The sequence below is a fragment of the Urocampus carinirostris genome, chromosome 17 (assembly GCF_059441175.1).
Source record: "Urocampus carinirostris isolate Australia breed hairy pipefish chromosome 17, RoL_Ucar_1.0, whole genome shotgun sequence".
Taxonomy (NCBI): domain Eukaryota; kingdom Metazoa; phylum Chordata; class Actinopteri; order Syngnathiformes; family Syngnathidae; genus Urocampus; species Urocampus carinirostris.
Genome location: NC_142365.1, coordinates 9,209,607 through 9,235,469, shown reverse-complemented (window position 1 = coordinate 9,235,469; position 25,863 = coordinate 9,209,607). Strand labels below are relative to the sequence as shown.

The 25,863-nt window shown below is 43.3% G+C and overlaps 1 protein-coding gene across 1 annotated transcript in view; it reads left to right on the top strand.

The window, feature by feature from the left end:
* LOC148349143 (protocadherin-16-like) overlaps positions 1-25,863 on the top strand; it is a 57,991-nt gene that overhangs the window by 23,871 nt on the left and 8,257 nt on the right. The window contains exons 4-18 of the mRNA XM_088321667.1: positions 14,938-15,123; positions 17,734-17,965; positions 18,076-18,312; positions 18,388-19,440; positions 19,517-19,704; positions 19,783-19,879; positions 21,961-22,118; positions 22,883-23,314; positions 23,436-23,731; positions 23,812-23,927; positions 24,333-24,572; positions 24,641-24,766; positions 24,833-25,042; positions 25,239-25,495; positions 25,639-25,845. Coding sequence (XP_088177793.1) covers positions 14,938-15,123; positions 17,734-17,965; positions 18,076-18,312; positions 18,388-19,440; positions 19,517-19,704; positions 19,783-19,879; positions 21,961-22,118; positions 22,883-23,314; positions 23,436-23,731; positions 23,812-23,927; positions 24,333-24,572; positions 24,641-24,766; positions 24,833-25,042; positions 25,239-25,495; positions 25,639-25,845 — 4,035 coding nt within the window. The remainder of the gene's footprint in view (positions 1-14,937; positions 15,124-17,733; positions 17,966-18,075; positions 18,313-18,387; positions 19,441-19,516; positions 19,705-19,782; positions 19,880-21,960; positions 22,119-22,882; positions 23,315-23,435; positions 23,732-23,811; positions 23,928-24,332; positions 24,573-24,640; positions 24,767-24,832; positions 25,043-25,238; positions 25,496-25,638; positions 25,846-25,863) is intronic.

The following is a 25,863-nucleotide window of genomic DNA, read 5'->3' as shown; positions in this document are numbered from 1 at the left end:
TACGCGCTATACATAAGTCAATATTCAGACTGTTGCCTATAAGCTTCCACGGGTCTGAGCCTTCGCACAATGCCTGTGAGATTAAATGGAGTTACATTTTGCTGAGTTTCCGGACAATACTACCGTAAATTCCGGACTATAGAGCGCACCTGAATCTAAGGGACGGCAGTAGCTCAGGAGGTAGAGCGCTCGTCTTGGGATCACGGGATCCCAGTTCGAATCCCGGCTCGTCCGGGTTACATGTCGAAGTGTCCTTGGGTAAGACACTGAACCCCCAATACCCCCAATAAGCAGGTTAGCGCCTTACATGGCTGCAAGGCCGCTATTGGGAAATGTGGAGCACATTGTAAGCGCTTTGGGAAGTCATTGACTTGAAAAGCGCTATATAAATGCAGATCATTACATTACATAAGCCGCACCCACCACATTTTAAGAGGAAAACCGTTTTTGTACTTCCACAAGCCGCACCTGTATATAAGCCGCATGCGCCCACATTAAAAAATGTAACACAAAATTAACCCAATCCCGACTTTAAGTCCCGCGATTGAAACTGAATGTCCTTCATTGAAGTACACAGCCGGCAAAATGAACGGAAAATGATACCGGTACTTAAGGTTTGATGCAGACCTGCAGAGTCCGGGTCCCGTTGAAAGTAATCCGAGGAAAAAAGTGTATATTTCCAAAGGTAAGGGTGGGAAAAATATATATCCACTATTGTCCGCCGCGTCCACAAACACATCTCACGTTTACTCCACTTCCTGTCAGCCCCCGTGGTTTTCGTCCCTTATTTTTGATTCGCCCGTGCAAAACATATCAGAATAAGTCTCTAAAATAAATACATTACAAAAATATACAGTTGCAAATACATATTATACATGGTTACACATAGTTACAAAGATAGACGGTACACCGAGAGAGTTTTCAAAGCTTTAATAATAATAATATAACTTTCATCCCAAACGGTGCCTGTGACAGGTAGCAACACGCCAGCAACACGCTCGCAACACAGTAAACAGGTCTGTTAAAAAAAACGTCCTCATCTTCCTCCTTAGAACCGAAGCCATCAAAGTCGTCTTCCTCAGTGTCGGAAAGAAACGTTGTCATATAGACGTCGTCACACGCTCCCATCCACTCCTGATTCGGTTCCCTCCTCTTCGTCACGCAGCAAAACCGGATTTTCGGAACCCGTTGGTGATGGTGGATTTTTTGATGCTGCCCCACGCTGACAGGATCCACTGGAAGACTTGGGATGCGGCCAGTTTTAGTGAAAGATTTCTCGCTGCTAGTCAAGCCAAGAAGTTGCAGTCTTCCTCGGCGCATATATTCCACAGGTCTAAATCTTACCTTTTGTACTCGAGCGCCACTGGTGGCAGTTAGAAAAATTACATAAATTAGCCGCTTCACTGAATAGGCCGCAGGGCTGAACATTTGGGAAAAAAGTAGCGGCTTATAGTCCGGAATTTACGGTAGTTAGTTTTTCAAATGTTAATTAATTGACTAATGTTCTTTTGGAAAGGTTAGACGGGCCAGAACTTTTACAGGAACTTTCCTTTCTAAAAAAAAGTATATTTTTGTCACAAGCCAGAAACGGAGGCAGGACCCAATAGCGTTAGTTTTTACTCAGTTTTATTGAGAAAGAGCAGTGCTTGCTTCCACGGGTAGCTGATGGCAGGAACGCGGAAGTGGCACTTCCGTGTCCAGCGAGGATAGTCGTAGGCAGCGGGAAAACTGGTCGATAGCCGGGACGGGGGAGCAAGGGTGGTAACGAGTCCAGAAAAGGTCGGCAACAGGTATCAGCCAGGAAACGGGGCAAAACAGGTCGATGGCCGGGATGGAAGAGCAGGGCATAAACGGGTCCAGAAACAGGTAGACAAGAGGTATCAAGCAGGAGAAAACAGGGCAGGAGAATGTAGGAAGGTACAGAGCTTGCCTTGCTGAAAGCATAGGTTTGCAGGACAGTCTGACAGTTTACTCTTGGAAGCCTGGGGTTTAAAAAGAGTCAGGGAACCAATCAGCGACCAGGGCTGTTGGCGCCAATCAGCAATCATGACATATTTTGCAATATAATACCAACCTTTTGTAAATTTGTTTAGATGATTGCACAATAGAGTAATTTAATCACACTTATTAGAGGAAGTACAGTATTACCAAAAATATTATCTACAAAAAGATATTCACAAATTATTTAAATCAACTGGTAAAAAAACGTGCCAAAAATTGTCTTTTTTTTCTTTATTTTTAAAATTATTTTTCTCACTTTTTTCTCTTCTTTGTTATTTTTTCCCATTTCTCTTTAATTTGTTTTTGTCTATTGTTTCTTTTTTCCCTAACTTTTTACTTGTTTTTTCTTTCTCATTTCTTCTGAATGTTCTCTGTAGTCCCCCTCCCCTTCTCCCTGGCTCAAGGAACTCAAGATCGTATACGCGCTTACGTTCGTTTACTCAATTTCTTGCTGACATTGACTTCAAAATACCACACCGCAGAAGGAGTTTCCGACAATACTAGCTAGTTTTTCAAATGTTAATGAATTGACTAATGTACTTTTGGAAAGGTTACACAGCACAAAACTTTTACATGAATTTCTTTTTTAAAAATAAGTATATTTTGCAATATAATACTAACATTGTGTAAATTTCTTTAGCACAAAAGAGTAATTTAATCACACTTACTAGAGGAAGTACAGTATTACCAAAAATATTATTTGCCAAAAAGATATTCACAAATTATTTAAATCAATCTATCAAAGAAAACCCTTTTTTCCTGATTTTAAAAAATATTTTCCCGTTTTTTTCTCTTCTCTTTATTATTTTTTCCCCATTTATTTTTAATTTTTTCCTTTGTTTCTTTTTCCCTCACTTTTTACGTGTTTTTTTTTCTTTTTTCTTCCAAATGTTCTCCGTAGTCCCCCTCCCCTTCCGCCTGGCGCAAGGAACTCAAGATTGTATACGCGTTTACTTTCATTTACTCGATTTTGTGCTGACATTGACTTCAAAATACCACACCGCAGAGGGAATCGACATTGTTTCTACCCGCGTGCACTGTAATTCAGACCGAATTTGCTCGTGAATTAATCTCCCAATTTCAAGCTTTGCTTTTAATGTGTGCTCAGAAGGTCTGGACAGTGCACAGTTGCACACGCACGCAAGAACATGGATTCTGATTTTCCTTATGGTAAACATTTTGGTCATCAAAGCTGGATGGAGTGCGTGGAGTGTATATTCAATTTTAGCACAGCGGTGTCTTCTCCAATAAAAACATGGCCAGGATGCGGTAGAGAGATGGAGGAATCTGTTGTTTTTTTGGCATTCCACTGGTCCGGAATGCTAAGACGATCATCCCGTGGTGCGTTGGCCCTTTATGATGGAAATGAAGCTTGGAATTATGGAAGGTTTGTTTTGTTATAGTTTGGAATTTGTAGCGAGCCAGGACTTTTTGACTTTAAATTCAACTTGTGCTACTGAACTGTGAGCTGATTTTAGTATTTTGAGCCACACAGGATATACGGTTTTCTGAAAACACACTAGCTCGTATGACTCTAATTGCTTTAACTCAGTGCTTCTCAATTATTTTCTGTCACGCCCCACCTCGAAAGAAGTAATCTTATTTTTTATTTTCCTCATGTTGAGGTTTTTGAGTTTTTCCTTGTCCTCATGGAGGTTTTAGATCAGGGGATGGTGTCATATTTGTCTGTAGTTTGCAGTAGTCTGTGGTCTGTGCAACCCTTTGAAACTCTTTGTGATCAAGGGCGTTACAAATAAACATGACTTGACTTGAAGTTTTTGAGTTTTCCCTTGCACTCATGTAGGTTTTAGATCAGGGGATGTTGTCATAATAGTTTGTAGTTTCCAAAAGTCTGTGGTCTGTGCAGCCCTTTGAGACTCCTTGTAATTAAGGTCATCGCTAATAAACATGACTTGACTGAAGTTTTTGAGTTTTTCCTTACTTGCATATTGGTTTTAGATCAGGGGATGGTGTCATATTTGTCTGTAGTTTGCAGTAGTCTGTGGTCTGTGCAACCCTTTGAAACTCTTTGTGATCAAGGGCGTTACAAATAAACATGACTTGACTTGAAGTTTTTGAGTTTTCCCTTGCACTCATGTAGGTTTTAGATCAGGGGATGTTGTCATAATAGTTTGTAGTTTCCAAAAGTCTGTGGTCTGTGCAGCCCTTTGAGACTCCTTGTAATTAAGGTCATCGCTAATAAACATGACTTGACTGAAGTTTTTGAGTTTTTCCTTACTTGCATATTGGTTTTAGATCAGGGGATGGTGTCATAATAGTCTGTAGTTTGCAATAATCTGTGGTCTGTGCAGCCCTTTGAAACTCTTTGTGATTAAGGGCGCTACAAATAAACATGACTTGACTTGAAGTTTTTGAGTTTTCCCTGGCCCTCATGTAGGTTTTAGATCAGGGGATGTTGTCATAATAGTCTGTAGTTTCCAATAGTCTGTGGTCTGTGCAGCCGTTTGAGACTCTTTGTGATTAAAATCATGATTTTTTTACTTTACTCCTGAGAGGCAGTGGCTCAGGAGGTAGAGCGCTCGTCTTTGGATCAAGAAATCGCAGTTCGAATCCCGGCTCCTCAGTGTTACATGTCGAAGTGTCCTTGGGTAAGACACTGAATCGCTAATGCCCCCAATAAGCAGGTTAGCGCCCTACATGGCTGCACGTCCGCTATTGGGAAATGTGAAGCACACTGTAAAGCGCTTTGGGAAGTTTTGACTTGAAAAGCACTATAAAAATGCAGATCATTTCATTTCATTTGACTTGACTTGATGTTTTTGAGTTTTCCCTTGCCCTCGTGTAGGTTTTAGATCAGGGGATGTTGTCATAATAGTCTGTAGTTTCCAATAGTCTGTGGTCTGTGCAGCCCTTTGAGACTCCTTGTAATTAAGGTCATCACTAATAAACATGACTTGACTTGAAGTTTTTGAGTTTTCCCTTGCCCTCATGTAGGTTTTAGATCAGGGGATGGTGTCATATTAATCTGTAGTTTACAATAATATGTGGTCTGTGCAGCCCTTTGAGACTCTTTGTGATTAATGGCGTCAAAAATAAACATTCCTTGACTTGGTTCATCGGCACAGATTTGTCCACCTAGTCGCTTTCTTTCTTTTTGTTCTTTTATGGTATTTTGTAGTATCAAACACCCCTATAAAATCTCCATGACACATCACTGATGAGTTATTTTTGTGCGGGGTCTTCTCAGTTGTTCTTAGGGGCTACCTGGGGCTCGTGGGCACCAGGTTGGTAGCCCCTGGTCTAGTTGCTTGTGTGTACATTATCTATTATTTTATATTGACATAATCTCTTCATGTTCTGATCAAAATATAGAAGAAATATTAGTTAAAAAAAATCTTATGACAGTCAATCCCTGTTTTGAATGTGAAATTCATTTAGTATTTCAAACCTATTTGATAATGCAATGGATGAGTATGCATATACTGTAGTCTAATGTTGAGGTTTTTGAGTTTTTCCTTGCCCTCATGTAGGTTTTAGATCAGGGGATGCTGTCATAATAGTCAGTAGTTTGCCATAGTCTATGATCTGTGCAGCCCTTTGAGACTCTTTGTGTTTAATGGCGTCAAAATACTCATGATTTGACTTGACTTGAAGTTTTTGAGTTTTCCCTTGCCCTCATGTAGGTTTTAGATCAGGGGATTGTGTCATAATAGTCTGTAGTTTAAAAAATCTGTGGTCTGTGCGGCCCTTTGAGACTCCTTGTGATTAGGAGCGCCAAGAATAAACATGACTTGACATGACTTGACTGAGGTTTTTGAGTTTTTCCTTACTTGCATATTGGTTTTAGATCAGGGGATTGGGTCATTGTAACCTGTGCAGTCCTTTGAGACATTTTGTGGTTAAGTGTCAGGACCAAAACGGAAACAGGACCAAATCGCGTAACGTTTCTCACAATTTTATTGAGATAGAGAGAGAAAGGGCAGCGCCCATGATCCGGTGCTCGCTAGACACTGGACCATGTGTACAGTAAGATCAAACATCTAGTTGGATCCGCCCATCTCTGTCTGTCCCTCACCCCCTCATACACCCCCCCCCTCCGGAGGAAACAAGCCTATACAACAAAGACAGTTAAAACATCTTCTTTGTTCCTTTATCTCTTTGTTTTCCTTATCCTCACTGTAAAATGTGGAACTGGAGTCGTCCAATTTCGTTGTCACAATATATCCCATGTTGTAACAATGACAATAAAGGAATATTCTATTCTATTCTATTCTAGACGCGGGAAGAAAGTCGCTCTCGCAATCGGATTGTGATCGAATAAGGAAGTGGATATTCCGTAGCGGGCGAATGCGGTGTCAGGGACGGAAAAACAGGTCGATAGCCGGGACAGGAGAGCAAAATGTGTTCGGGATTGGAAACGAGTCGTAAGCCAGGACGGGAGAATAGACGTAGTCGGGATCAAAAATGGGTCGTAAGCCGGGACGGGAGAGCAGGCGTGGTCGGGCTCAAAACCGATCGTAGCCGGAGACAAACGAGAGCAAAAAAACGGCCAGGTTTGAAAAAGGCTAGCCTTGTATACACAGAGGTTAGCAGACGGACTGACGACAGGGGATTGACAGGACTGGGTTCAAATAGTGACAGGAAACCAATCAGAACCCGCGGTGGTTGGCGCCAAATGAGCATGCACAGGTGATCACATCGGTAATCATGACATTAAGAGCTATAGAAATAAATGTAACGAATAAATGTGATTGAGCGACTTTCATTCCTCGGCCTGTTCATTTTGTATCCAGTTTTTGAGGCGGTCATAATACAACCATACTTTTGAATCCTTGCGAAACCAAAAAAACATACATTATGTTTCAAGTGTTTTATTTTGGACTCTAGCTAGCTGCAGTTTGCTGTGGATCAAAGTTGCCGGTTCGTGTTTGTCTTTTGCGGCTTGACGTTTACATTTTCTTCTCAAGCGAAATGAAAAATATATAATGTACTTTCCCCTCCGAGTACAAACCGCGAAGGAAAACACGTCCGAGAAGCGCACGACGTACACGAGCGCCCGTCGCCGTCAGTGCCCGTCACGAGACCTTTCCATCAAAATGTCGACGTCACGGAAAAACCACGCCGGTCGATTAAAACCCCGCCGCAATGTGGATACATTTAATGTCATTGAACATGAAGCCGGACGCCGTCGTCTCATATTCAAAGTCTTATTTTTCCACGTCTAAACATTTAGATTTAGCGCGTAAACCGAGACGCGGCCATGTGGGAGGTTTGCTCGATAATAACGCACACGTTGTTTATTTTATATCAAGAATTAAGTATTTTCACTCTAAAGTCCCACGATTGCTGTGGGTTTTTTTAAGCTAACTGCAACCAGATAGCAAAACTGGGCCAGATGTAGTCCAAAATGCATCCAGAATTTACTAAACAGTATGGCTGGATGGATACTTGGATCAGATCTATGAGAGGCTGTTTTAGAAGAAAATCATACTTGCTGCCCTACTTATGAACGAGGTTCCGGACGATCATTTGTATGTTGTATTTGTTCGAAAGTTGCTTCAGTGCTATATTTTGTATGTTTAAGGTTTATATACTGTAAGTATGTTTAAGGCTTGTACAAGTAACCTGTATTGTTTTGTACTAAAAATAAACATTTCATAAAATAATATGCTCAATAAAGATAAATAAAGTTGAGTTTAACTTACTTTTGGAAAATGGGCTTCAAGAGGTCCTCCTCCATGGTAGAGAGTGGACAAAAAAAAAAGCGATCCAAGCATTTTCTCAACCGCATCAAGCTTTCTTATTCCACTTTCATTTCAGAAGAAACTTCTTTACACTTTACACCAACCATATTGAATGGTTGCACGAGATATTAAACAATAAAAATGTCAAAGTTCTTAGCGCGCTGGAGATACAGTATAGAATGTTTACACACAAACTAGGAAGAGGAAGCGGATTTCCGTCAGGACCAGAACAGAAACAGGACCCACTCGCGTAGCGTTACCACAAGTTTTATTGAAGGAAGAGAAAGGGTTGCGCTCACGATCCGGCGATTGCGGGACACGGAAAGCAGGTCGCTCTGAACTTGATTCGGGTCCCAACTTGTCATTAGGGTGGAATGGTGAGTCCTGATGGCGAGAACATTTGAGAACCAATGCGCTAAACTTCAATTTAGACACTATTACCTCATGATTTTGCAATCATAGCAGGAACAAAAAGCCTCGTGTGCCTTATTGTTCAACACACGCATTAGCGTTAAGCTAATCAGTGCAATCCATTAAGTCTCTTTTACGAGACAAACCAGACAATTCATCCGACAGGCCACTCATTTCATTTAGCTTCACTTTCTTGTTCCGCTAACTAGCAAAGCGACAATTGTCCGCTTCTCCCGTGACCCGCGTTTGACACGCTGGATTGAAGTTCAGACCCGGGTCAGCGGCCGGGTTAAGGGGTGCCCGATAATCCGTTTAGGCTAAAACGCTGCAAATTGCACTTTAGGGCTTTGGTGAGAAAATGAGCCTTTTTTAGCATTGTGGCTAGCGAAGCACGGGTGCAACCGATGTATAGTGAGTAACATCGTCAACACAAACTTTTTCTTCTTTTTTCCGTGTTTTTTTTTTACTTTTTTTTAGAATTCCTTTAAAAAAAAATCTCATTGTGTTTATTTTTTCCGAGCTGTTGCTTTTTTCTTTTTGTTCTCTATTTACTTTTTTCCTACATTTCTTTCTTTTCTTTTTTTCTGGCTTTTTTTCTAAATTTTTCCTTCTTTTTTTCTCTTCCTTTTGTTTCTTTTCACTACTTTTTCATTTTGGTGTTTTTTTCTTTTTTGTTCTATTCCCCCCTTCCTTTAAGTCATTTTGGGCATAATTTTACACAATATTTGGTCATGTTAGGATTAAAGAAGCAAAAACAACCTGAAGAGCCGTTTAGGACCCGAAGGAGCCGGTTCCTTTTAGTGAGCCGAGCCGAAAAAGCCGGTTCTCGACAAACTGTACTAACTTTACTCAACTTTACTCGACTTCAAAATACCGCAGAGGACACAACGTCAGGGGAACCCGTGTATTTTTACGTCATCGTTTGTGCATTATGTGCATTATAATTCCACATGATTGTCTCTTTGAGCAAATATGAATAGTACGCGTTAGAATACATCTTTTCTTGTCAAGACCAGAACGGAGACAGGACCCAGTTACGTTACGTTTCTCTCAGTTTTATTGGAAGAAAGGAAAGGGTTGCACTCACGATCCGGTGATCACTCGTCACGGGAAGCAGGTCGCTCTGAACGCGGAAGTGGGACTACCGTGGCGAGCGATGGCGGTATCGGAACGGAAAAAACGGGTCAGTAGCCGGGGAAGGAGAGCAAAAAACGTGGTCGGGATCAGAAACAAGTCGAAAGCCAGGAGAGGAGAGTAGCCGTGATCAGGATCAAAAAACGTGTCGAAGCCGGGAAACAGATGGGAGCAAAAACAGGTGGGAGTCAGGGTCAAAAAAGCTTGCCTAGAGTACACTGAGCTTTGCAGACGGACTGACAACAGGTGACATACAGGAGTGGGCTTGAATAGGGACAGGGAACCAATCAGAGTCCGAGGCAGTTAGCGCCAAAGGAGCGGGCACAGGTGATTCACATCAGTAATCATAAAATGTCTTCCCTTAAAATGCTTACCGATTTCTAAAATAATACGTACCACTTTTTTTAAATGTAAACAACAAAAATATATACACATTTACTGCCCTCTAGCGGCCAGAAAGAGCATTTGGTTTGCAATTGTTGAAAAAATATCATCACTTTTGATAGAAATAACCAAGAGTCTCGCTTCTTCTTTTGACATATTTAGAAATTCACGGCAAGAAGGATTAAATCCTTCAACAACCCAGGTCCATGTTTAACAAGCCCGGTGTAAAGTTTCTTCTCCTATTTCTTTTCTTTTTTCGATAATCCATCAAACCGAGCAAGTCTTGTTGTTGTTCCTCTCTCGTTGTGTTCCTTAATGACGCCAGCGGTCTGTTTTTTTTTTTCCTCCTCCCAAATATAGAAGTCAATCTCCTCTTTCCATTCCCCCCGTTTCACCTCTCATCCCTCTTGAAATTCCAATAATAATTTCCAGCTGTGGACGCCACATGAAAGCGGTGGCCATAATGGGGTGCTGAAAGGAGAGGCCGGGGGAGAGATGCTCGGGCAGTAGAAAGAAAGAAAAAAAAAGAATAAGGAGGAGTAGACGGGGGCTCACTTCACTCTCAAGGTCTCATGTTGTCGTCAGGTCCTGCCTTTTGTCTCTTTGCCAAAATCAAAAACCCGCCCCGGCTCTCTAGATCTTAATGATGCTTAACTTGTCAAGGCCGGAGAGGCAAATTGATCGGGAGGGTTTAGAATGTTGACCCATGCGGAATGTGTTGAGCTGAGGAGGGGGAAAAAAGGAGACAGTGAGAGAAAAAAAAAAGAGCAAAACAATGTTTTTGCAATCAACCTTCACTTGTCAGTGTGCCCGTCCATCTTTTTGGGGCTTGCTCACAGCAGGAATGCACAGAAAATAATCCACAAGGTCAAAAATTGGTCATTATTTACATAGTAGGGTTGTATTGACATTACACTAAAAAACATAATTCCCGTCAACTAATAAGATATGGGATTGTCTTCGAAAATGAGAATATTGCGACAAAGTTCTCTATTTTTTATAAAGCAATAAAAAAAATTACAGATCAAGTTCAATTTTACAAGTCTCATATTGTTTTAATTAACTCAATATTCTGATTTACTGAGACAATCCTTTGTGCTTGCTGCAATCCGAAAAGTGAAAAAAAAAAGCAAAATATAACTAAATACATAAGAGCAACACAGCTTCACCCGTGTTGAGACGCAAAACCATTTTTTGGGTGGCATTCTCACTTTGAAAGTGTCCTACATGATTGCTTGTAAAAGATAGTGACCCTGGCCAAACTTGTTTCAGTCTAAGAGAGTAACATGTCTTTCTGGGAAAGCTGCTGAATCAGCAAAACCAAAAATGCAGGGTCACATCTGGTGTAACCCAAAGTTATGGTTAACATTTAATGTCATTCTGGCCTGTGAGAGTAGACTGTCTTTCTGGAGAAAATGCCAAGTCATGAAAGCCAAAAGTGCTGAGTCAACTTAAAAAAATTGTCTGCAAAACATTGTGTTGAAATTGAATGTCGCTCTGGCCTGAAGGGGAATTTCATTCTGTAAAAACTGCCGAATCGCTAAAACCAAAAGTACTGAGTCAGCTTTTGGGTGGCATTTTCACTTTGAGAGTGACTGACATGATTGCTTGTTAAAGATTATGATACTGGCCAAACTTGTTTCGGCCTGAGAGAGTAACATGTCTTTCTGGGAAAGCTGCTGAATCAGCAAAACCAAAAATGCACAGTCAGCTATTTTGAGCAGTTTTCCCATCTAGAGTAACCTACCTTAATGTCTGTAAAAGTTATGGTATTTATTCAATGTTGTTCTGGCCTTTGAGAATAAAATGTCATTCTGGAAAAAATGCAGAGTCAGCAAAGACAACTTAATTTTTTTTTTCCCACATATAGGTCAACCCTTCTAACCGTCTGCCAGACATTGTGTTGAAGTTGTAGTTGAATGTTGTTCTGGCCTGAAGGGAAATTTCATTCTGGAAAAACTGCTGAGTCGCTAAAACTAAAAGTACTGAGTCAGCTTTTGGGTGGCATTTTCACTTAGAGAGTGACAGACATGATTGATTGTAAAAGATTGTGATCCTGGCCAAGACAGTAAATGAATCAGCAAAACCAAAAATGCAGAGTCAGCTATTTTGAGCAGTTTTCCCATCTAGAGTAACCTACCATAATGTCTGTAAAAGTTATGCTTGTTATTCAATGTTGTTCTGGCCTGTGAGAATAAAATGTCTTTCTGGAAAAAATGCCGAGTCCGCATAGCCAACTTTAAAAAAAGTATTTATCCACATATAGATCAACCCTTCTAACTGTCTGCAAGATTTTGTGTTGAAGTTGAAATTGAATATTGCTCTGGCCCGATGGGGAATTTCTTTCTGGAAAAACTGCTGAGTCACCAAAACCAAAAGTATTGAGTCAGCTTTTGGGCGGGATTTTCACTTTGAGAGTGACTGACATGATTGCTTGTAAAAGATTGTGACCCTGGCCAAACTTGTTTCGGTCTAAGAGAGTAACATGTCTGGGAAAGCTGCTGAATCAGCAATACCAAAAATGCAGAGTCAGCTATTTTGAGCAATTTTCACCATCTGGAGAAACCCACCTTAGGTTATGGTGGATATTCAATGTTGTTCTGGCCTGTGAGAGTAGAATGTCTTTCTGGAAAAACATGCTGAGTCAACTTTTAAAACATTACTTTCCCCCCCCCACATATAGGTCAACCCTTGTAACTGTCTGCCAGACATTGTGTTGAAGTTGAAATTAAATGTTGTTCTGGCCCGATGGGGAATTTCTTTCTGGAGTCGCCAATACCAAAAATACCGAGTCAGCTTTTGGGGGATTTTTCACATCTAGGGTAACAGATCTGACTGCCTGTGAAAGGCGGTGTCAATGATTAATGTCATTCTGCTCTAGGGGAGTGAAATGTCTTTCTGGGGAAAAAAGCTGAGTCCACAAAACCGAAGTGTTGAGTCAGCTTTTAAAGGACCGTGGTCATATCTAAACTCTGTTCACTCTCCAGGTTGGAGTGACACACAAACAAAACGACAAACAAATGTAGATCCAAAACAAAAACATTAAAAAGTTAAAAAAGGACTTCGATTTTTAAGCTCAGGTAAATGCTAACGTGACATACTACCTCTACAATTTCTGCTACTGTTATTATTCATCTCATTCACGTTCCACCTGTTGTTTTGCTTGTCTTGTATTTACCGCACTGAGAATTTTGCAGACAAAAAATGTGACGAGCAAATAAATCTCGGCTTACTTAAAAGGTTAAGCCCGGAGCATGTCTTGGAAATTTATTAGAAGCGCCTTTACGTGCCGCGCAGATGTTTTGTCGGGCGTTTTCTTTCCGCCGGTAAAGCCGTTTCAAAGTTAGCGTGCGGCTGCAAAGTCCTGCAGGACTAGCTGCAAACATCCTAGCAGGAGATCGACACCATATATAGACAAAATGACCAAGCGCTTAAATGGATGCTTTGCTCCTCAAGTTTCTGACCCGTTTTCGGGAAATCTGACACTTTGAGCAACAAAAAACGTCATAAAATGTTCACTTGGGGTTGGGAATAGTGTTAGAAAAATGGAATTTGAATATGTTTTATTGTCATTGATATTGTAGTGAGCACTATTTACGATGAGATTAGAAGTGGCACTCCACGAAAAAGCATGTACTGTAGAATAGAATAGAATAGAATAGAATATACATTTATTGTCATTGTTACAACATGGGATATATTGTGATAACGTAATTGGACGTGGCACTCCAGTTCCACATTTTACAGTGAGGATAAGGAAAACAAAGAGATAAAGGAACAAAGAAGATGTTTTAACTGTCTTTGTTGTATAGGCTTTGTTTCCTCCGGAGGGGGGGTGTATGAGGGGGTGAGGGACAGACAGAGATGGGCGGATCCGACTAGAAGTTTGATCTTACTGTACACACGAAGGTTAAGGTAGGAAGGTTAAGGCGGGCCGCCAGGCTTTAATTGGTCCCGCCAGAGTCTCATAAACATCCATCCATCCATCCATTATCTGCACCACTTATCCTCAGTAGGGTCGCGGGGGTGCTGGAGCCCATACCAGCTATCTTCGGGCAGTGGGCAGGGGACACCCTGAACTGGTTGCCGGCCAGTCACAGGACACACAGGGACAGACAAATCGCTCGTTCATTCACACCAATTAACCTGACGTGCATGTTTTTGGAATGTGGGAGGAAACCGGAGTGCCCCAGGTAACCCACGCAAGCACGGGGAGAACATGCAAACTCCACACAGGAAGGTTTGATCTCATGACTTCAGAACTGTCCCGCACACGCGCTAACCACTGCGCTGCCGTGCCGCTCAGCACCACATCCATGCATTTGAATTTAAAATGTTCTTCTGGAGAAGCATGCCCCTGGACATCCCAAATATGTCTACAAATTCTATGGGAACCACCGTAGTGTAGATAATTCAGATTCAGATTCAGATTCAGATCTACTTTATTGTCATTCTAGTACACGTGTATACAGAACGAAATGTCGATACATCTGACCCGCACAGTTTCCTTGAATGTACAGATATAAGTAAAAGTTGTATTGTATTATGGCTACGTATAGTATTTTACCATAGTGCCGATAGTGCAAGAGGAGTAGCTAACCGGATGTGCAAAATGGGCAGTCAGGTTAACAAGTCAGGTAAACAGTAACATTAACACTGTAACAATAACGCTGTAAGTACAATAGTGCAGAGAGCAAATGTGCAAGGAGTGGCAAGCTATAAAGAACTGCCAGTAGTGCAAAAAGTCAGATTAGCAGCCTTTTAGATTTAGGTTAACTATATGTTAGATTGACCATTTAACAGTCTAATGGCCAGGGGGACTAGACTACTGCGGAACCTGGTGGTCCTGCAAGGCACACTGCAGTACCTCTTCCCAGAGGCTAGCAGAGTGAACAGTCCATGATGGGGGTGAGAGGGGTCCCCGATAATGTTCTTAGCATGGGATAGGCAGCGCTTCTGGCCAATGTCCTGAATGGAGGGAAGTGTAGTCCCGATTATTTTCTCTGCTGTCCTCGTTACCATCCTCACACTACCCCAGTCGGTAGCGCTGCAGCCTCCACACCACACAGAGATACAGCTGGTCAGGATACTCTCTATGGTGCCCCTGTAGAATGTGATGAGGGAGGGTGGGGGCAGGTGGGCTCTCCTCATCCTCCGCAGGAAGTACAGGCGCTGCTGTGCCCTCTTAACAAACCCAGGAGTCTCATTTTGTCTACCAGATGTTGTGGGATGATGGTCCCCATCTAGAGTCGAATTCTAAATTGTATAACGAACTGTTTTTATTTTTATGGTCTTTCCTCAGGTGTCTGCCACGGACGGCGACCGCGGTTCTTTCGGTACGGTGTCCTACGCGCTCGCTTCGGGATCGAATGGCGCGGCAGTTCACTTCACCGTCAACAAGGAAAGCGGCCAATTGTGCACCAGTGGTGTAGTGGACCACGACGAGGGGCCCGGTGTTTTCGAGCTAACAGTCACGGCGACGGACGGGGTAAGAATATAAGGCAAACCTAAGACAAATCTTGCTAGAGCGACGATAGCGTACGATAAACTCTTGGGGGTTTATAGTTATTATGCAATCCACTCACAGCTCATGGATCCCTTGATTGCCAGGATCCACCACTTCCTGGTTTGTGTCTTGGGCAAATCCGTTTTTTGGTTGTAGGGGTTTGCTAGCCCCATGAAACAGGTAGTACTGGTTTCCATGGATACCAGTAGCAGGAGAAGTCTTTTGATCTGACTCAGATACGGCACTTTTATCCCCTGGTCGCCGTTGTGTTTCAGTGTGTAGTGTCATCTTGCTCTTCTGAGCCAAAGCTTGGTAATATGGGCAGCGGCATTTGTGTGACGATACTGAGACTAGAGTCTAAATCACTACACTGAAACCAGTGAACAAACCTTAAGCCTTTTTTTTAACAAATAAAAGTACTGTATAAACATTTTCCTTTCTTAGAATTAACCGCCGTATTTAAATCATCACTCGAGGGTGGGCAAAGTTTTTGAGTCGTGGGTGGCATTAGGTTGATAAAATGTGCATAAGGAGCCAGGCCAGAGAAAAAACAGGTTGATTGATGTATTTCATTTTTGTATATGCCGTTTGAGAGTCCGAAATCCAGTACCTTGGCAATACATTAGGGGAAAAGACCAATCCATTTTTTTTTTCGTTTGAATTTACCTGCACAATTTATCTTTCTATCTTTTTTATCTGTCTATAGGTTTATAGAGCGATCATTTTATCCAATTGGTTTTGAAACACTTAAAAATAAAAATAAATATGTATGTATATATTTTCAAATAAAAACTTTAGATACAATAGCAAAGTAAAATCTACCTTTTCCAAACACTAAATTTAAACACTTGCATTGAAAAACCCAATGCAACAGGACCTCTTCAAAAGTCTTTTATCGCATGAAATTGAATATCTTGATGGATAAAATAGATTTTTAAAAAGCAAGAAACAGAAAAATTTGGCCAGCTATTTGAATTTTGGCAATGAGGTACACGGCATAATAAATGACACCTGTTTGGAAATTCTGCTGTTAGATTTCATATCTTCTGCAAAGACAATCTAGTATTGCTAGCATCTAATTGTGTATTCTCTAATCCAGGGGAGTGCAATGTTATTGCATTAAACAGGGCTTCCGTGACTTCTATTTTAAGTCCAATAACATCGGCATGTTTTTTTCCACAAATGTTCTCTGGTTGATAAATGGTAGTCAGCAAATACAGCTACAGTGGGATTGCTTTGCAAGTGGCAAGGGCTTTTGGCAACATTCAGTGGACATATTTACAACTGCAGGTCAAATGGAGAACGCTCTCGAACCTGCGGATCTCTTCTTGGCTCTTGGGATCACTAGTAGACCAGCATTTTCAGAGCGAAGACTCCGGACCGGAACATAGGCGAAATTAAATCTGAAAGTCCATCCATGATTTTGTATATTACCAACAGAACCTTAAATTCACATCTTAAGCTAACTGGGAGCCAATGCAGGTTCCTCGAGTTGAGGTTTTTGAGTTTTTCCTTGTCCTCATGAAGGTTTTAGGTCAGGGGATGGTGTAATAATTAGTCTGTGGTTTGCAATAATCTGTGGTCTGTGCAGCCCTTTGAAACTCTTTGTGATTAAGGGCTATACAAATAAACATGACTTGAATTGACTTGGATAACGTGCTGCAGATTTTTTTCTCTTGTGCTACTCTCAGCATTGTTTCGCGGGCCAGATTCAATCCGTTGGCGGGCCTGATCCGGCCCGTTGGTCGTAGTTTGCCCACCACTGATATAGCTGATCAAAATGCAGAACACAATTCATGATGGAAATCACTTCAATGTAGGTTTACTGTACTACAAGATGTCACACGTTAGAGCTACTGTATGCGATGTTAGCAAAGTCGAGATGGTGCTTTTAGCTGGCTCTTTTAGCAGTGGCCTCACCTACGAGTTTGTATTGGATTAGATTTAAGTGAGTCAATCAATCCCCAAAATCAACCATTTTCTATAAATCTAGGGGGCAGCCATTTTTTAAAGTGATTATACAATGAAGATGACATTTCAGTGGCTCAAGGTTCAGACAATAACCAGTCATGGCTTAGCTTCAGAAAGCAGGCAAACTGTGATTGGTTGATTCTATTTTTGGATTCTACAATTTTGATCTTAATGAAAATGAATATTGAGGCCCTATAAAACAAATTATTTTTAGAAAATCCCTTCAGTTGCCTTTGGCTTTTATACAAGTAAAATTTAAATGAAGGTTTTAACTATGCACGTCTGCACTCGAGTGTGCAGCCGAGTGTTCTCAGGATTTGTTCTTTGTGCAGAACAAATCCCTAGATAAGAAAACGTTGCTCTTAAAAAGGATTTTTGTGTGGTTGAATTAAGTACTGACTACTTTATTTCTGTCATAAACGCAAGGGCCAATGGTTCTTGCTCATCCTTTAGTTTCCTTCTTTAACCTGGCTCTGATTCCTGGCCATGAAATGAAGGAAAAAACTTCAATCTCCATGGGCAAGAAATATCTTGCTAAAGGGGAGGATGTTTGTCCTCATGCATTGAGATAAAGTTTTAAATACCAGCACTGTCTCATCCAAAAAACATTTTCATTCAAAGGGCGGCCTGAGCTCAGCGGTCCGGGTGGGGTTGAAGGTGACCGACGTCAACGACAACAGACCCGCTTTCTACCCGGTCTCGTATACAGTTAGCCTGAGCGCACACAGCGCCCCCGGTACCTCTGTGGTTAGGGTGACGGCCCACGACCCGGACGCCGGAGAGAACGGGCGGGTGACGTACAAAGCGGCACCCGGGGGGGCTTCTGCCTTCTTCACCCTCAACAAGGACACCGGTATGATCGAAAACCACACAGTTTTATGTATTTTTATGTGCTATAAGTTTACAAGCAGGACTTTACGATATTCAACTTCACCTTATGCCTATTTGGATCTTCTCTCCAAGGTGTGATATCCCTTTCCCGCTCACTGCATGGCAAGGCCAACTCGATCATCTCCATGGTGATATCTGCCCAGGACGGCGGTGGCCTGATGGCTCCAGTGGACGCCAGAGTGAATGTGAGCGTGGTGGGGGGATCAACATTGTCTCCTGTGTTCGAGCAGCCGCAGTACTTCTTCACTGTGTCTGAGGGTGTCCTCCGGGGCACGGCGGTGGGAGTTGTTCGTGCAGCCACCAAAACAGGTCAGGATAACGTTTAAAGAAGTTTTTTTTTTTTCCCCCCACGGATGTTTAATGCTGTTTGTGTCTTTGGTTTAGCTCTATCAAAAGGCATCTCCTATTCCATCTCCTCTGGAGATCCTGATGGTTACTTCACTGTGGATAGTTCGACAGGAACCATCCGCACCGCCCTCCCTCTAGACCATGAATCCTGCTCAAGGCTGGACTTGGAGATACAGGCACGAGTTGGTTCCCCGCCAGCTTTTGGGACCAGCAGAGTGCGCATTTCCATTTCGGACGTAAACGACAATGCGCCCACCTTCCTTCCGTCATCATCGGAATCCTTATTACTTCCCGAGGTCACCAAGATGGGGACGGTCATCTATCGTGTTCAGGCGTCTGACAAGGACTCTGGTCATAATGGTCAGCTCAGCTTTGACCTGGTGTCGGCCGGGTTTGCGGGCAGCAGCGGGCAAAGGACATTTAGTGTTGATCGAGGCAGCGGGGAAGTTCGACTAATTGGGGGTCTGTCCTATGAGACTATACCGCGCTATGACCTTCAAGTGGTAGCCAAAGATGGAGGAGCGCCTCAACTGAGCTCCACCTTCACCCTGGTGGTTCACATCCAAGCTATGGATGCACAGGGCCCGCACTTTGATACCCTGACCTACCGCGTAGAACTTCGGGAGAACTCTCCTCTAAATGCTCGCTTCCTCCAGGTTCGAGCTCTCAACAGAGAGACCTCAGGGAACGGTGGCAGCACCTCCTCACCCGGCAACATCTCTTACCGTCTCCGACCGGACGGCGACGCAGCTGGCTTTGGCATCGTCCCTGATAGCGGTTGGCTTTTTGTGCGAAGCTCCCTGGACCGTGAAGTCAAGGATGTTTACATGCTGACCGTCATGGCTACCTCGGGTCAGGGCGGGAATGGAAGGACGGGCAGCGCCACGGTTAGGGTGACGGTGACGGATGAAAATGACAACTCGCCCAAGTTCAGCCAGGACCGGGCCTTCTTAGCCGTGCGGGAGAACCTGCTGGCAGGGACTGGCTTCGGTCGGGTTTCGGCGACTGACCGGGATGCCGGACTAAACGCCCGGCTCACCTACAAGTTGTTGCATGCTGATAGACACTTTCAGATCAACTCACAAACAGGTAAAGACAGGCATCAAAATCGGTTGCTTTTGTTGGGCTGCAATTCTGATCTTTTACCTCGATTCTTTCCTCCCAGGGGAAATAAGTACTCGCCAACCTCTGGATCGTGAGCAGCAGTCCAGCTTTCAGCTTGTGGTGGTGGTGCAGGACGGCGGCACGCCTCCGCGAAGTGCCACCGGTACTGCTCACGTCAGCGTGTTGGATGAAAACGACCATGCACCCAGTTTTACCCGCTCACGACCTGACAGAGAGCTCATCTTTCAGGTTGACTTTAATCAGCCAAAGATTTTACATCTGATCCATGGAAGAATGAAAATAATTTTCTCTTTTTTTTCATTATAGGTGAATGAAGGGCTTCCACCCGGCACAGTTTTAGGCATGTTGTCGGCCAAAGACCCAGATGAAGGGGAAAACAGTACCATCTACTACTCGTTAACAGGCAAGTCTTACTAGAAAGCCTTTGAGTTTGTGGAGAACTCGACTCACATGGTTTGATTGATGTCAGCGTCAAGTCCTCAAGTTTAGGACTCTCGCCTGGCTAAAACTCGTGAAATGACTCAGCCCCGAACTTGATGGCCTGGCAAGTCTTCTCAAGAATTATTACCTGGCAAAAGCCCAGTGGCCTATAATATGATGCGTTCACAGGCCACCTGGTGAAGCCGGTATCATGTAAAGAAATCTAAAAATGATTACTTTTAGATTTAAAGACTATGAGTTTAATAAAAAAGCGGAAATGAAAATTTCAACATGCTGCAAAACGACAAAAAGACTATGAGCATTATAAAAAAAATAACTCACACTTACCTGGTCAGAAGCTACATATTTGTTATGCTTTTATTCAAGGACACATAATAAATGCCGATCAAGAGCCAAAAATTGCGTGTTGTAAAAAAATCTGATGTCATCTAGGGAATTTGCTCGGGGATTAGCTAGGTACAGAGGAACCATGTGAGTAAAAACATGCAAGGGAAGGAACGACAAGCTACCAGCACGTGGAGCAGTCCTTTTTCAGAGACCAATGGCCCAGATTGACATGATACATACCTGTCAACCTATACATTTTTGCCGTACAAATTATGTTTATTATGCATTTTAAGACGTGTACGACGTACAAGAAAATCTGTATGGAGAAACGCAATTTTGTCAATTATGGGTACCATCCGGTATACACCGACAATCACGAAACGGCAAATCAATCAAGTCGAACGAGTTCGCCGCGGTAGCCTCTATCTCGGTATCGTTTTTTTCGTTGCAAACGAAGCGAGCGGTTTGATGCTACTGTTCGCATGCGTCTGTCGCCTGGGGATTTCCCATCATGCATCATTCCGTGGTAGTTGTGTAGTGAACAGTAGTCCGTCTCTTTTTAGAGAACCGGCTTTTTCGGCTCAACTCATTAAAGAGAGCCGACTCTCAAACGGCTCACTTGCCTTGATGAAATGAAATGATTTGCATTTATATAGCCCTTTTCAAGTCAATGACTTCCCAAAGCGCTTTACATTGTGCTTCACATTTCCCAATAGCGGCCAAGATCTGTGCAGCCATGTAAGGCGCTAACCTGCTTATTGGGGGTTTTGGGGGTTAAGTGTCTTACCCAAGGACACTTCGGCATGTAACACGGACAAGCCGGGATTCGAACTGGGATCCCTTAATCCTAAAACGATCGCTCTACCTCCTGAGCTACTGCCGCCCCCTTGATGCATTATATTACGAATGATTAATGTTGTATAAAAAAGTTAAGAAAAAAAGGAAGTAAAAAAGGTGAAAATGAAAAAAAGACAGGTTTGTGGTTATCCTTTTAATCAGTATATTACTAACAATAATCTAATGCAGAAATAGAATTAATAATTTTAATAAGAAAATGTATTATTCTACTTAATTATACTGTATTTGCATGTATTTTTCCTTCTACAGTGAACGTCCAAGCTACTTAATTTTTGAACTTTTTTTATAATAAACCTCATTCATGTCAAGCAACTCAGTATCTCACAACAAAACGCAGTGGCTCAGGAGGTAGCGCGCTCGTCTTGGGATCAAGAGATCGCAGGTTCGATTCCCGGCTCCTCCGTGTTACGTGTCGATGTGTCCTTGGGTAAGACACTGAACCCCTAATACCCCCTTTCATGGCTCCACGGCCGCTATTGGGAAATGTGAAGCACACTGTAAAGCGCTTTGGGAAGTCTTGACTTGAAAAGCGCTATATAAATGCAGATCATTTCATTTCATTTCATATATATGATGTAACGAAACACATGTACAATATAACATGTTAAACTACATAAACAAACACGTTTGAAAAAATATATATAGTGTAAGATTATTTTTTATTTTGTAAGGGAAAATATGACAGTTTGTAAGGGCATGGAGCCCTGGAGCTTGACAGGTATTATGATAAGGCCATCAAAAACAACACCACACCCACACCCACTGTCCCTTTCTCTCATTTAAAAAGTGCAAAATTGATCTGTTGCTTTTGATTATCTCTCATTCATTGTCTTCTCCAAACTTTGACTTTTCCCACAGGCTCCAGAGTGGAGCGCTTCTCCTTGAACGGCGCTACCGGGGAGCTGCGGACCGCCGCCCCACTGAGGTGGGCTGAACGTGCCGAGTATGACCTGACCGTGACCGCCGCTGACCACGGAACGCCGAGCCTCAGCTCCACCTGCCAGCTGCGGATACAAGTAATCAGCTATCCTCGGCAAAATTCAATTTCGTGCCTGTCATTTTTTAGGAAAAAGTGTAATCCTGCAGACTTTTAATATTAAAAGGTGAATATGAGCCTCAGAATTTGTGCCTAAGCAAACCAAAGCATCACTGCAATCTTTTTAAGAACTTCCTGTCCCAAAGTTTTGCGGAGTAATCAGAACCTGGGCTAAGGGAACGACTTGTTGTCGTGAACTCAGGTCACTTCCCCACAAATCAGCAATGGAATCTATACAGATGGCGATAAGCTTTTCGAAACTCCTCGATGGAAACAGTCGCTAATCGGGGGGGGGGGGGGGGTTATTATTGTCGGACTTGGTTTTATATTTTTTGCTCACCAGACTGCGATTAGATGAAGGTGACTCGGTCAGCTCAGAATCAGATGTTCCCTTTCAAATGCAAGGTGATGAGAGGCAGCTGTTTCTGATCATACCGGCCATCTAGGTACCAAAACCAGTTTGCACAATAGAAATAAATGTAATCTAGCTGGGTTTCACTTAGTAAAATAATTGCATGTGAAACCATTATCTCAATTACAGACAGAAACAAACTTTCGCTCAAGGTTTCTCACAAAGGGATTTGGGCTGGACTTTCACTTGCCACATGGCCTTGATAATCCCTCAAGAGCTTGCGTAATGGGCCAGACACAAGCTCTTTACGTTCATTATCAAATCAAGTGATTGGAGCAGGCAGGTCTTGCATAAAAAACACTGACCTGGCTTTTTCCTCTCCGTATCTGCAGGTTCTGAGCTCTGCTAGGTCATCACTGAAGCCCAACGTGCTGTCAATGGCACTGAATGTAGTAGAAGGAACCATTCCAGGCTCAGTAGTGGGCTCATTGCAGCAACCTGAAGTCAACGCACCAGACGGGCAGGTCACCTATCTGGTGGTGGGTGGCACAGACCGGGACGGGACCTTCATGGTGGACCGTTTAAAGGGTGACGTGTACCTAGTCCAGGATCTGGACTACGAGAAGGGATCTGAGTACACCCTGCAAGTGGAGGTGTCCGACTTCTCCCAGGCATTTCCCAGTAGCCATCTGGTGAAAGTGAGCATCGAAGTGCAGGACAGTAATGACTATACGCCGCAGTTCACAGAGGACCCCGTGACTGTTGTCGTTCCTGAAAACCTCAAGCCAGGTTCCTCCATATACACCTTCCAGGCTGTGGACAAGGTAGTATTATGAAGATTCTTCTTCCAAAGTTACTTTAAGCTATTAAAATCTGTACTTATAAATATTTCGTATGTTTATATTCAGTAAAAGTTTATTTCAGTAAAAGTGTTTGTGCAAACAGGACGGCAGTGGTCCCAACAGTGAAGTGCGTTACTCATTGGAGCAACGCTGGCCGGACAAAGCCGGCATCCTTCAACTGGACCCCATCAGCGGTGTCCTCACCCTGGGCGAGATACTGGACCGTGAGACTGTTCCATCTCTACACCTAGTGATCCGGGCCACCGACCAAGCGGCAGATCCGTCGCAGAGACGTTGGGCTTCAGTCACGGCGCAAGTGTTTATCACTGACCAAAATGACAACGCCCCTATTTTCAGCTCGCCGGCAGCTGTCAGCGTGATGGAGGATCAGCCTGTCGGGTATGACACCTTGTGTTGGACTGTCTCAGCTTGAAAATATGACCAGCATTTAAAACTGTTTTCTATTGTTACTTGTGTAGCTTTGTAATTTTGTATGTGAGAGCTCTGGATGCAGACCAAGGGGAAAACGGACGGGTGTCATACCGAATCCAGACAGGAAACAGCGCCGGTCACTTCAGTCTGAACCAAAACAGCGGTAAGTCGAGCACCTTTCACCAAGTGTGGGGTCTAGAGACGCCCGCCAAATGAAAATAGTTCTCCATGAGGTAGAGCTTTATGAACTTCCACATTGGATGATTTTCCTAGGAGTAATATTTCTTTACCTTGGTGGTGTCTGAGGTTGAGGTCAGGTAGTCTTTTGATGGAACTTCCAGATGGAGCAAAAGTCTTATGGGTGCGGTTTGTATTAGCCTGCGGTCTGATTTCTCAGACGGTATTCAGCTTTAACAGTAAATAAGTAAGTACAGTAAAAATTGGAGGTCAGTTTTCCCTGGCAATGGGTACCAGAGTAAAATAAACTTCCACACAGAAGAAAAAATATATGTAATCTCTCGTCTCTGTCAATGAAAATGAAGACTTCATATATTTTTCTCATTTGTAGGCTCACTATCTATAATAAAAGCCCTGGACAGAGAGGAGCAGGAAGTCTTCAATTTGACAGTGGTGGCTAAGGACGGGGGTATCCCTTCCCTCTCCACTGCTCAGAATCTTCGCGTGCAAGTGATGGATGTCAATGACGAGGCACCTGTGTTTCTAAAGGCCGAGTTTGAGACACAAGTTCTGGAGAATCAAGGCCCCGGAACCACAGTGCTAACAGTGGTGGCCACAGACAGGGATCAAGGTTCGGTTTTGGCCATGTAACCACAAGAGTAGTTTGGAAGATTTTGGCTTATGGGTGTTTGTACACAGGCTCCAATGGGCATGTGATATATGGGGGAGTGACGGAGGAAGGCTTTGTTATCAACCCTTCGACTGGCGTCATCACCACCACCAAGGAGCTGGACAAGGAACAACAGGATCATTATATTCTCACTGGTACTAAAGTTAGTGGAGAATAGTGGAAGTTCTTATTACAACAACAAATCCCGTCTTTCTGTCCAGTGTACGCCCAAGACGGAGGTCTGCCTCCAAACTTTTCCAAGGCAAAGGTGCGGGTGGAAGTGGGAGACTTAAACGACAACTCTCCAGTTTTCGCCAAGCCGTGGTATGGCCTGGAAGTGCCCGAAAATCAGGACCTCGTGGAGTTTTGTGTCCTTAAAGCAAATGACCCTGACTCAGGTGCCGGCGGGGATATTGAGTACAGGATTACCGGTAAGAGCACTCCCGCCCGTCTCCTCTGCCAACTTTCTCATTAGTTCACTGGAACGGCACCAGATGCTCACTTGAGCAAGGCCCGTTTGTATATAAAAACGTATTTACAGGTCTGACACTAATCTGGCTGTTCAAGTTGGCCTTTAAAAATTGGACCCAGATCTGCCCTCATTTTTGCCGCCACTGCTCCTTCCAGCCGGTGACCCGGATGGGGATTTCCACCTCCACACCAGCTCGGGATCCTTGTCGACCCGGCGGAACCTCGACAGAGAGACCAAAGCTGAGTACACACTGGAAGTGACAGCCACCGATCGAGGAGACCCGCCTCTTAGCTCAGCCGTCACGGTGGCGGTCCGCGTCCTGGATGTCAACGACAACAACCCCGTTTTTTCCAAGAGTGCCTACAGTGCTGATGTTTTCGAGGATGCCACTGAGGGATCACAAGTCCTGACGGTAGACAGATGATAAATTCTCCGCCTTGCTCTTCTTTTGTTAAGTGTTAATGACGCATTCACTTGTGGCCTATTTAACCCAAAATAGATAGAATCTTACTTTATTTATATCGGTGTAATTACCTCTGGTTGATTATTTCGCAGGTGTCTGCTACAGACGCCGATGATGACATGAATGGAAAAGTTCTCTACTTCCTGAGCCATGAGGCTCGTGGTGCATTTGCGGTGGACGAGCGCACCGGCCGTATCACCACCTCCGCCCCCCTCGACCGTGAAAAGCTAGCATCGTACAGTTTCTGGGCATATGCCACTGACCTTTCCCCGGCATCGCCAAGGAACTCCTCAGCTCAGGTGAAACAAAGTTTGTCA